Here is a 13,208-nt window from a genome sequence, read left to right as displayed (position 1 = left end):
AACTACTGTTTAACTGAGTAACGAACTGTGTATTTAAATGAAGTACAGAACAAATTAGAACATTACCAATACTACCACAATTTTATAAAACTGTGAATTAGTTCCAAATAATTATCAATGGAGGAATTCATTCAGTGTACACTGCCGTGTTCTTTTGATGGACTGTAAATGAACAAAATCAGAGCAGACACCTAGTGCAGGTAATGGACTGATGCCATACAATGCATCCAACTATTCCATATTCCAAATCTTCATTTTATTGTAACAATCAAGATGACTGTTAATACATTCAAATTTTATGTAGTTCCTAATTTGCTGACACAATGAAATCATTTTATTTTCACTCACAGCCACATCTCCAAGCCTGAATGTTTGAAACTGCAGTGAGCGAAACGGTTCTGGGTTTTCTTCCTGGTTATTTCTCACCCACTATCAGTGAGAAAACTCACTGCTTTTCAAACACAAGGACACGCAACTGACACTAATTAAAAACTGCTCTAAGCATGATGTAGTGTTGAATGGTCACGCAAGTGTGCAAGGCTGATGGTAGTTAAAAACTGTTCGGCAACAGATAAACTATATAACCATATAACAATTACAGCACAGAAACAGGCCATCTCGGTCCTTCTAGTCCGTGCCGAACATTTACTCTCACCTAGTCCCACTGGCCCGCACTCAGCCCATAACCCTCCATTCCTTTCCTGTCCATATACCTATCCAATTTTACTTTAAATGACAATACCGAACCTGCCTCTACCACTTCTACTGGAAGCTCGTTCCACACAGCTACCACTTTCCGAGTAAAGAAATTCCCCTTAAACTTTTGCCCCCTAGCTCTCAACTCATGTCCTCTTGTTTGAATCTTCCCTACTCTCAATGGAAAAAGCCTATCCACGTCAACTCTATCTATCCCCCTCATAATTTTAAATACCTCTATCAAGTCCCCCCTCAACCTTCTACACTCCAAAGAATAAAGACCTAACTTATTCAACCTTTCCCTGTAACTTAGGTGCTGAAACCCAGGTAACATTCTAGTAAATCTTCTCTGTACTCTCTCTATTTTGTTGACATCTTTCCTATAATTCGGTGACCAGAACTGTACACAGTACTCCAAATTCAGCCTTACCAATGCCTTGTACAATTTTAACATTACATCCCAACTTCTATACTCAATGCTCAGATTTGTAAAGGCCAACATACCAAAAGCTTTCTTCACCACCCTATCCACATGAGATTCCACCTTCAGGGAACTATGCACCATTATTCCGAGATCACTCTGTTCTACTGCATTCTTCAATGCCCTACCATTGACCATGTATGTCCTATTTGGATTATTCCTACCAAAATGTAGCACCTCACACTTATCAGCATTAAACTCCATCTGCCATCGTTCAGCCCACTCTTCTAACTGGCCTAAATTTCTCTGCAAACTTTTGAAAACCTACTTCATTATCCACAACGCCACCTACCTTAGTATCATCTGCATAATTACTAATCCAATTTACCATCCCATCATCCAGATCATTAATGTATATGACAAACAACATTGGACCCAGTACAGATCCCTGAGGCACACTACTAGTCACTGGCCTCCAGTATCCACCACTACTCTCTGGTATCTCCCATCTAGCCACTGTTGAATCCATTTTACTACTTCAATATTAATATCTAATGATTGAACCTTCCTAACTAACCTTCCGTGTGGAACCTTGTCAAAGGCCTTACTGAAGTCCATATAGACAACATCCACTGCTTTACCCTCATCAACTTTCCTCATAACCTCTTCAAAAAATTCAATAAGATTTGTCAAACATGACCTTCCATGCACAAATCCATGTTGACTGTTCCTAATCAGACCCTGTCTATCCAGATAATTATATATACCATCTCTAAGAATACTTTCCATTAATTTACCCACCACTGATGTCAAACTGACAGGCCTATAATTGCTAGGTTTACTCTTAGAACCCTTTTTAAACAATAGAACCACATGAGCAAATCACCAATTCTCTGGCAACATCCCTGTTTCTAATGACATTTGAAATATTTCTGTCAGAGCCCCTGCCATTTCTACACTAACCTCCCTCAAGGTCCTAGGGAATATCCTGTCAGGACCCAGAGATTTATCCACTTTTATATTCCCTAAAAGCACCAATACTTCCTCCTCTTTAATCATCATAGTTTCTATAACTTCCCTACCGGTTTCCCTTACCTTACACAATTCAATATTCTTCTCCTTAGTGAATACCAAAGAAAAGAAATTGTTCACAATCTCCCCCATCTCTTTCGACTCCACACATAGCTGTCCACTCTGATTCTCTAAGGGACCAATTTTATCCCTCACTATCCTCTTGCTATTAATATAACTGTAGAAACCCTTTGGATTTATTTTCACCTTACTTGCCAAAGCAACCTCGTATCTTCTTTTAGCTTTTCTAATGTCTTTCTTAAGATTCTTCTTACATTCTTTATATCCCTTGAGCACCTCATTTACTCCATGCTGCCTATCTCTCTTTTTTAGATCTCTCATGTAGATATCTCTCTTTTTCCTAACCAATGTTACAATATCCCTTGAAAACCATGGCTCTCTCAGACTTTTAAACTTTCCTTTCAACATAACAGGAACATAAGGATTCTGTACCCTCAAAATTTCACCTTTAAATAACTGCCATTTCTCTATTACATCCTTCCCATAAAACAAATTGACCCAATCCACTCCTTCTCATTCCTTTCGCATCTCCTCAAAGTTAGCCATTCTCCAATCAAAAATCTCAACCCTGGGTCCAGTCCTATCCTTCTCCATAATTATATTGAAACTAATGGCATTGTGATCACTGGACCCGAAGTGCTCCCAACACATACCTCCGTCACCTGACCTATTTCATTCCCCAACAGAAGATCCAACACTGCCCCTTCTCTAGTTGGTACCTCTATGTATTGCTGCAAAAAACTATCCTGCACACATTTTACAAACTCCAAGCCATCCAGCCCTTTTACAGAATGGGCTTCCCAGTCTATGTGTGGAAAATTAAAATCTCCCACAATCACAACACTGTGCTTACTACAAATATCTGCTATCTCCTTGCAAATTTGTTCCTCCAATTCTCACTCCCCATTAGGTGGTCTATAATACACCCCTATGTGTTACTACACCTTTCCCATTCCTCAATTCCATCCAAATAGTCTCCCTAGATGAGCCCTCTAATCTATCCTGCCAGAGCACCGCTGTAATATTTTCTCTGGCAAGCAATGCAACACCTCCCCCTCTTGTCCCTCCGATTCTATCACACCTGAAGCAACGAAATCCAGGAATATTTAGTTGCCAATCACACCCTTCCTGCAGCCATGTTTCACTAATAGCTACAACATCATATTTCCAGGTATCAATTCATGCTCTAAGCTCATCCACATTTCTTACACTGTTCCTAGCATTAAAATAGATGCATTTAAGAAATTCTCCACCTCTTCCTCTCTGTTTATCTCTAACAGTACCAAGAATTTTACGGTCTTCTTTTTCTTCCTTCTCCCATACATCTGTTCCTACACTCTGGTTCCCCTCCCCCCTCGTATCTAGTTTAAATCCACTGGAGCCTCTCTAGCAAACCTACCTGCAAGAATACTTGTCCCCCTCCAGCTCAGATGTAAACCGTCCCACCGGAACAGGTCCCACCTTCCCTGGAAAACTGCCCAATTATCTGTAAGACTGAAACCCTCCCTCCTGCACCATGTCTTCAGCCACATGTTGATCTGCACTATCTTACTATTTCTAAACTCACCTGCACGTGGCACTGGTAGCAATCCTGAGATCGCTATCCTGGAGGTCCTGTCCTTTAACTTGGCACCTAGCTCCCTAAACTCACCTTTCAGGACCTCCTCACTCTTCCTACCCACGTCATTGGTCCCTACATGGACCATGACATCCGGCTGCTCACCCTCCCTCTTGAGAATACTGAACTCGATCCGAGAGATTGCGGACCCTGGCACCAGGGAGGCAACAGACCATCCAGGATTCTCAATCTCTCCCACAGAACCTCTTATCTGTCCGCCTAACTATCGAATCCCCAGTCACTACTGCTCGCCTCTTTTCCCTCCTTCCTTTCTGAGCTGAGGGTCCAGTCTCGGTGCCAGAGACGCAACCACTGCAACTTGTCCCTGGTAGGTCGTCCCCACCAACAGTATCCAAAACGGTATATTTATTTTGATGGGAACGGCCACAGGGGTGCTCTGCTCTTCAACCTGATAAGCCAAGAGGATTGATCCATTTGAAGATTTGAGGTCAACATAAACACCTACAAGAACATTAGTTCTTAAAGCAACAATAAATTAAACAAAAAGTCAAAAGTGAAAATTATCCAAGATCAGAACAATCTCAGAGTGGGGAGCAGGTGACATTTTGAGGCAGTAGGCAAAGCTTCAGGTTTATCACCCCTTTTTTCATCCCCCTTTTGTAGGGCGCAGATTTTTCACAAACCCTCAACTAGTGCTTCACTCTGGTGGGCTAGTTTCAGGTGCAAACTTGGACAGTGAATGCCGACAGGTTCTTTCCTATTGTAGGAACATGTAGCTGAGTGATCCCGTATTTACACGAGTGCACTTACATCAGCAGTGCCCGGAAGATGAACATGAATGGGAAATCTGCTCTGCACCCCCAACAGCTTCTGATCACCTCCACCCTTCCCCACAATCTACATGCTTTAACTCAAGGACTTCTCCCTGATTTGGATGACATTATGCAAAGCAGTTAAGCATTCTGTCTTCCTGATCCTTATTGGATTGCATTTTGTTGCTTCTGCTGACTGAAGAAGTTACTGATGGAGCCTACTGATAACCATTTTACAAGTAATAACACATATTACTAAATGAATGAGTCTGTTATTATACTTTCTTCTGTAGTAGTAATGATGGTTGTATATTCCATATTGCTGGACAATCATAATCCTTGAGTTGATGCATGATTGTGACATAATTACTGTACGTTTATCAAGCAATTCTCTTTCATCGATCTGTGGGTAATTATTTACTCAGTATGTATTGAAAAAAAACTTTGTTGTGAATTTAGCTGTAATCCAGTCTTCAAGCTCAGATGATGGTTATGAAGGAGCTGAAATAATATTAGTAGTGAAACTGCCATTAACCTGAGCTATGCACACAAAATACTGGAGGAACTCAGCAGGTCAGGAAATGTCTATAGGAATGAATGAATAGTTGATATTTTGGGCTGAGACCCTTCTTCAGGGCTGGAAAGAAAGGGGCAAGGCACCAGAATAGAAAGGTGGGGAGAGTAGGAGGATTAGCTGGTAGGTTATAGGTGGAGCCAGGTTGGTGGGAAAGATAAAGGGTTGGAGGAGGAGGAATCTGACAGGGGAGGAGAGTGGACCATGCAGGAAAGGGAAGAAGAAGGAGCTCCAGTGGAGATGATAGGTGGGTGAGATGAAGAGGTAAATGTCCAGAGTGGGGAATAGAAGTGTGGGAAGGGAGGAGGGAGGAAAAAATTGTCAAAAGGAGAAATGGATGTTCTTGCCGTCAGGTTGGAGGCTGCCTAAACGGAATATGAGGTGTTGCTCCTCCACCCTGAGAGTGGCCTCATTGTGGCAAAAGAGAGTACCGTGCACCTTCACGTTGGAGTGGGAATGGGGATAGGAACGAAAGTGGTTGGCCACCCAAAAATTCTGCTTTTGGTGGATGGAGTGGGCGTACTCAGTAAATCTATAGGATAGTAACTAAAACAGGATCAATGAAAGATCAGAGTGCATATGACAACAAACTGTGTAGTGCTATTATAAATAAATAGCATAAATACCAAGAACATGAGATAATGCGATAAGGACTTCTTAAAGTAAAGTAAGATGAATATTAGAAATGACTGGGGACCATCTTGGCCACCATATGTGGAACAAAATACAGAGTTAATATTGACCTGGACCTTTATCTCTTTCTCCCTTGTACCTGTTGCTTGACCTGCCGAACATTTTGAAAAACTTGGATTCAGTTTTAGACTTCCTGTCTTTGAAGTATTTTGCTTTTACGTTATCACAGATAACCCTAATTTGGTGTTATTTTACTGAATTCAAGCAATGTTATGTAGTTGGGTGTCTCATAAACAATTAATTTGCTGGCCGTGATTGCAATTGTGCTTTATCAAGTAAGTGGTCCGCTGGCTGTGACCTGCAGAACACAGTAGCTGCTGGAATCCAAAATAAATATTGGCTGGTAGAAAACTCACCAAATATGCGCATTAGTGACCTGAAATTCTTGAATTTGGTATTAAGTCCTGAGGACGACAGTGTGGGTGGATGGAAAATTTGAGGTGTGATTTCTAGAGTTTACATTGGACTTAACTGTAATGGTTTCCTCATCGAGACTGAGATCCAGGTGACAGTGGCCACTAAAACTTGCTCACCCTTCATTAGCTGCAGTTTAACAGTGATTTTATCAACATAGTCGAGTAGCCAAGTGGCCTACTCCTGCTCCAACTTTATTATGTTCATATGTGTCCTTTCATAAGATGTTATTAATTCAGAAAAGGCACAACAAAACATTAGCCATAGATGGTGATAAGTGGGAATGGAAAAGAAAACCCTGGCCTAACAAATTCTTTTCAGAAGGACAATAATATTAGTGCCCAATTGACAAATGTGACTTCAAAAGCATGTTAATGGCACTGGAGCCTTTGGGAGAGTCCGAAGTCATGAAAGCCATTCAAACTGCTGTATAATTTCAACTCTTTCCTCCCTTATTTTGACTGGTGAATTTATGTTTCCAATGAATGAGAACTGAGTAAGATCTGTTGATTATTCTGCAGTCTGCATCATCATGTACATTGACTGAAATTCACAAAGCAGGATCCTGAAGGCCATAAGTCAAACAAACTGAAGCTAAAGCAAGCTGAAGCATACTCACTGTAAGTTCCCATTTGCCTTTGGGGTTCTCTCCCCAGGAGTGGACGGTCATGAATGTCCAGCTGTTTAGTCCCATTTTGCTGTTATCAATCTTACGAAATCCCAGGAGTTCAGATTTGGTACCATTTGGGGAGGTGAGATGAATGCTTAAGTCTCCACGGCAAATGCTTGATAGGGTGACAGTCACCTGAAAAAGTCAGATCCTTTAGTATTTGCACGATCAAACAAACGTGCCCAGTCAACACCTGTTCCCAGGGTTTTGTTTGATGTATAAAATGCTCATGCGAGATTCGTCACAATCATAAAACATTTTTCAGCAATTGCACTGTATTTCCTTCCTGGCTCTTGCTTTGGGAAATCATAACAGATAAATCCAAGGCCACAATAGTGATTTTTATCTTCAGATCGAAGGATTCAAACTAAAGAACTGAAGAGTAATGAACCATCATGACTGACACTTAATTATCATTATACAATGATTCTTCTTATAAAGTTATTCTGGGCTGCTATCGGGTCATTGTTGTTTCAATGGTTCAATGGTTCGATTTACTGTCAGGGCAAGTATACAGTATTCAAGCTGAAATCCATATTCTTCGCAGAGATCCACAAAACAGAGAGAGAAAAACCCAAAAGACTGAATGACAGCAAAACATTACAATCCCAAAGCCCCTCTCCCCCATGCACACCCAGCAGCAAAGCATCAACCCTCCCCCTTCCTCTTCTCCCACTTGTTCCAGCAAAAAGCATCGGAATCACACCCCCCACCCCCACCACCACCCATTTTGCAAGCAATAGCAAGACCCTAGAGACCATGATCCAGAGTCCATCAAAAACTACTGTCCATCACAACAGGCCCTCTCTTTCACTGATGAAGAAGAGAGAGATATTGCTCCTGTCTCATGAAAGGGGAGACCAAGTTTGTCATCTGCCTTAATGATTTGAATAACAATGTACAAGGCATGGGAAGTTTGTTGATGACACTAAAATAAGTGGTATAGTAATTAATGAAGAAAGTTATCAAAAATTACAGGGAGATATTGATCATCTGGTAAGCGGGCCAAGTGATGGTAAAGGGATTTTGATTCAGATAACCATGAGGTGTTGCATTTTGGAAAATCATATCAAGGTAGGACATTCACTATGAACTGGTGGATCTTGGGGAATGTTGGAGAGCAGAGTATCTTGGAGTATAGGTATGTGGTTTAGTAAAGAGGTGTCATGGGGAGATGGTGGTGAAGGAGACTTGGCAAGCTGGTCTTCAGCATTGAATGTATCGAGTACAGAAGCTGGAAAGTCATGATACAGTTGTACAAGATGCTGATGAGGCTGCACTTAGAGTATTGAGTTCAGCTTTGGCCATCCAAAGATGTTATCAAACTTGAAAGCGTGCAGAAAAAATTTATGAGGATGTTTCCAGAACTCAAGGGACTGAGTTATAGTGAGCGCTAGAACATTTTGTATTGGAGTCTAGGAAATTGAGAGGTGATGTTATGGAGGTGCATAAAATCATGAGGGGCATTGGTAGGGTGAAGACACTCAAACTTTTTCCCTCGGGTTGGGGAATCAAGAACTGGAGGGCATATGTTTAAGCTGTGAAGGGAAAGATCTGGTAGGAACTTGAGGAGGTAGTTTTTTTTGCACAGAGGGTGTAATGTATGTGGATGAAATGTCAGAGGAAGTGGTTGATGTAGGTACAATAACAACTTTTAAAGGCATTTGGATAGGCGTATGGTAGTAAAAGTTCAGAATGTCATGGGCCAAACACTGGCAAAAGAGACTAGCCTGGATGGGCTTCTTGGTTGGGCTAAATGGTCCATTTCAGTGCTCAGATCCAGTACAGATTGATGAGTCAAATGGCCACTTCGGTGTCATAATACACAAGCTCAGAATATTATGTTACGGCTAATAAAAATCTCCTTGTAGGAAATCAGTGGGGAAATTGCACAAAAAGATTGGACTAATGTTGTTTGAAAAAGATCCTTGGGCCTCAAGTAAATGAGAAGCAATTGGTTGGTCATCATAGTGACAAATTGGATCAGCAGCATGGAAGTGGGAATTGGGAAGGAATCTTCCTCACATTTGGATTCAAAGGCTTTAGAGTTCAACTAAGTTATTGAAAACCCCAACAAAAAATGTGAAATCAATAGGATTTTGAGCGGCTTGATGACAGGGAGTATCTAATTTTTGTAATCTGCGGACATTGCCTGTGGTATTAGTGTTTCTTCAATTTAATTTATCTGAGATAAAAGTGCAACATATCAGTCATTTGCAGGAAGAACTTGGGAAATTTCAACTGAGTTTTTGGTAAATGCTGCAATGTATGAAAATGACACAATTTTTGGGCACTTTTATCGTCTGTTCCTTTTCCGTTTTGTTGTCCGAGGGCTGGATGTTTGGGGACAGGGAGGTTGATGTTCTTTTAGTGTTCCGTTAGTTTTTTGTGCAGGGGGTGGGGTTGTTTTTTGGGGGGTCAATGTTCCTGTTTCGATTTGTGTGGGGGAGGGGTGTTTTGGCAGGTTGATTATTGGGATGCCGTTCTTTTTCTGTTGCGGGGGAGGGGAGTGGGTTTGATGTTTCACTCTGAACGACTTTCATGTTCACTCTTTGTTTCGTGGCTATCTGGAGAAGACAAATTTCAGAGTTGTATGTGGATACATGCTTTGATAATAAATGAACCTTTGAAAATGCTACAACAATTAACTGTCTCACACCAGTGCAGATTTTTTTCTTTGACAGGTTTGTAGCTGTAATCTCCAGGACAATTTTCTGAGTATACATCAGTGAAGAGGACACTAAGTGTTCCAAGTGAATATCAGAAAAATTGCAGGTACACTGCCCATGATAATCTTATAAAGTAAGCAAGGTTCCCCACCACAGGGAAAGTAATCTGATATTCTAACAGTTTAGAGGCCAGCTTTAATTCTATGAATCATGCAATATACTGACAGGGAAAGCATTCAATTTTACAGCTCCATGTCTTGATTACTTTCAATAATTTCTCCTCCTGACCCCCCATGCCTCAATCCAGGCATCGACTTCCTCTAATCCCTCCCAAATAAAGTACATATATGGAACAACAATGCAATCCAAAATGACAATTCTATTTTTAGCAACTCTGCATTAATATGGGTTCATGTTAACTATATCATCATGCGCTCAATCTCAGTCCTCTGTCCTATTCCCAGCAAAAGGAGTGTGGGACATCAAACAACATATAATTATCCTACATTTTAATACCAGTGGGGCTATTATGTTAAGTGCACAGCTGAGAACACTGACAAAATTCACATATGATTGCAACACTGAATTCAATTTCATTGTAGTGTCAGTTTTGTAACCATGGAGGTGCCAGCCTATTGTTTCACTGAATGAGGCGATTTTACAAGTACTTTCCTGACACCTCCATAAGTTAAAGGTCTGGCTCTAGTGAAGCTAAATTTAATCTGATCTATTAAGAAGTCATTAGAGTTTCTTCTACAGTGACAGCAACATAAAAAATAAAATCAATATTGCACATGTAATAACTCCTAATTTTTATCAAACATCATTATGGAATTAAGCCATTCTCAGTAAATGAATGGACTGGGATATTTGCTTTGTCGATTAACACTGCAACCATATTTAGAATTTCTTATTATATCATCAATTTCCTCCCATTTTATCTCCTTTTTGCAAACAGTATTGATTTGGGTGCAGTTTGTTTTCTCTTAATAAAAGCTTGCTGTTGCTTTTGCATTCATGAAGTTGAAGTGAGGAGTATCAAGTTTGCAACTTGGCACAGTCGAGGTCCCGTCTCGATGGCCAATCCGTGAAATAAAGTTGCAAGTTGGGCTGATGTACAGCACCGAGAATGTACTGCACGGACAGCGGCGCACACTGCACTTTCCAATGAAGACAGAAGCTGACAACCCAGCTAACTGCATGGGCTAATCTTACTATTGGAAAAAAACAGTAGCAGTTTTTCTGGTTTCTGGCAGGTATTTTTACTTCAACTAAAAGCACTGAAACAGATAAATTAGAGACTTAATTTACTGTTGTTTTGTGGGATCTTGTTGTACACATACAGAGAATATATACAAGGATAAATGGCTGCCACATTTATCCACACAACAACTGTGGCCTGCACTTCAAAGAGTTACTCGTTGGTTGGGACATCCTGCTGACATGATAAGTGCAAGTTTCCTTCTTAAATATAATTTCTGTTGCTTTTTCTGGAAATTGCTACTCTGTCAACAATAATCCCAGCAATGAGCCCACTGTGCAGCATCTGCTTTACCAGCTTGCTGCCCTGCAATTAAAGGTGGCACATTAGGAATGCTTAAAGTTTCCTGAGACAAAATTCAAATTGATTTGTGGTTTGGATGACTGTTTCAAACCCAAGTGATGGCATAGCCTCTGACTATAAGGACGTCCCTTTAGAGCAGAGATGAGGAGAATTTCCTTTAGCCAGAGAGTGGTGAATCTGTGGAATTCATTGCCACAGATTGCTGTAGAGGCCAAATCACTGAGTATATTTAAAGCAGAAGTTGCTAAGTTCTTGATTATTCAGGGTGTCATCGATTACAGGAAAAGGCAGGAGAATGGGGTTGAGAGGTATAATAAGTCAGCCATGATGGAATAGCAGAGCAGACTTGATGGGTTGTATGGCCTCATCCTGCTCCTATATCTAATTGTATTTTATGGCCATAGCTATATCTAAAAGATAAGCTGTAGCACAGTGGTAAGAGAGAAAATGTTGACATTTATGGCCAACAGTGCCAAGAGTACTTAGTTAAAGTATTAAATGTTGATATTGTAGTCAAGTATAGCAGCCACCTCTACACAACGGGATATACAAAAATGCAATTAGATAAATGAGTAATTAATTTGTTTTTGCTGGTATTGGTTCAGGTATAAATGTTAGACATTCTTTACTCTTCTTCAATCAACGTTTTGAAAACTTTTATGTCCAAAACCATATGTTGCTTCAGTATCTCAGATAAAGGTTGGGATCTCCATAATGCAGTAACCCCTCAGCACTGTGCCAAACAGCCTGCTTAAATTAAATTATCTGCATAAATCATTAGAAAGGGGCTTGATTGTACAACCTTGATTCTATGACTAAGACGCTGAATCATGCAACACTGCATAATCTATTACAGTGAACGAAAACACATGACTTGGAGTACTTGTACAGTAATTGATAAAAAGGAACCTAAAATAAATAGATCTGACCTCTATCTTGGCAATTTTTAATTGCTGAGATGAAACATTTAATTTTCTTGAACTAGTCAATTGATCAACCAATGAAAGGCATGCCAAAACAGAGAAGTATCCATGTTGCCAAGTGCTGGCTTCTAAATAAATCTTCAATATTTTTATTGGATTACAGCATAAACAATCCTATTATTAGCCTCAGTTACCAGCAGGTTGAGTGTGCTGCATTGCACTAAATTCCGGTTCATCTGATAAAGTTACAGTCAGACAGATTTAACAGGCAGCATTAATTTTTTAAATTTAAATGTCAGTAAAATATTTATTAGTGTTTACACAAAAAATTCTGACTCTACATAATTTGATTTATGTCAGCCATTGCCTGCTTCATTTATCTCCATTTTATGAAATATGGTTAGACTGGTGAAAGCTGTGCTTGTTAGAGCCTCTCTCACCTCTACATGCTCGAGTGTGTCAATCGCATTCTCTTTTCCCTGGCATGCATTTGTTTTCAGACTCAGCATCAGAGAACCTTTTGTAGGAATAGATCTGGAGGATTGAACAGAAGAGAGGAGAGGAAAATAGTCATTTTACAGAAACAGTAGCTTTTAAATAAAATGGCACATTCCAATCACTTAGACGGCACAGATCCACCACTGTTAGATAGTGCCCCTGCTTTTTTATGCACTTTTCAAATGTTCTGTCTATTTTTTAAAATCTCTTCTGGGAAAGAGGCTTGAAAGTGAGTTGCAGGTCAAGGCAATAATTACCTGCTGCTAGGGATGCTCTCTGATGGCTTGTTCTACCTTTGCAGCCATGCGTTCCCCAGTCACCAGGGACTTCACGTTACCTATTCTAGTCACATCAGTTTCTGCTGATGACAGAATCGTGCCCTCATCCATCACATTTACATTTCAAAATGCCATACTGCTGGTATTGATTAATTATTAACAACTCTGGTCACTTGTGAGGATTATCAAATCTTGAGTCTGGGTTATGGTCCCTTTCATTTCCATACTCCTCTTATACATATTCTTTCCAATATTGATTCAATCTGCCTTTTAGATCTGATCATTTGGATGTACTAGTGGCACTCACCAAATTACATCAACTGTT

General features: G+C 40.3%; 1 protein-coding gene and 1 long non-coding RNA gene across 13 annotated transcripts in view; one reads left to right on the top strand and one right to left on the bottom strand.

The window, feature by feature from the left end:
* Positions 1–13,208, bottom strand: part of LOC140726749 (PC3-like endoprotease variant B) — a 753,656-nt gene that overhangs the window by 54,533 nt on the left and 685,915 nt on the right. For both annotated transcript variants that reach the window (XM_073043532.1, XM_073043531.1), the window contains exons 15-16: positions 12,548–12,641; positions 6,901–7,086 (exon numbers count right to left, since the gene is read on the bottom strand). In XM_073043532.1, coding sequence (XP_072899633.1) covers positions 6,901–7,086; positions 12,548–12,641 — 280 coding nt within the window. The remainder of the gene's footprint in view (positions 1–6,900; positions 7,087–12,547; positions 12,642–13,208) is intronic.
* Positions 1–13,208, top strand: part of LOC140726751 (uncharacterized) — a 178,135-nt gene that overhangs the window by 99,046 nt on the left and 65,881 nt on the right. For 10 of the 11 annotated variants that reach the window (XR_012098715.1, XR_012098719.1, XR_012098717.1 and 7 more), the window contains 2 exons: positions 6,803–6,901; positions 9,619–9,726. The exons of the other annotated variant lie outside the window; for it this stretch is intronic. This is a non-coding gene — a long non-coding RNA (uncharacterized lncRNA). The remainder of the gene's footprint in view (positions 1–6,802; positions 6,902–9,618; positions 9,727–13,208) is intronic. 11 annotated transcript variants of the gene reach the window in all.

The sequence above is a fragment of the Hemitrygon akajei genome, chromosome 4, assembly GCF_048418815.1.
Source record: "Hemitrygon akajei chromosome 4, sHemAka1.3, whole genome shotgun sequence".
Lineage (NCBI taxonomy): Eukaryota > Metazoa > Chordata > Chondrichthyes > Myliobatiformes > Dasyatidae > Hemitrygon > Hemitrygon akajei.
This window is presented reverse-complemented; position numbering and strand designations above follow the sequence as displayed.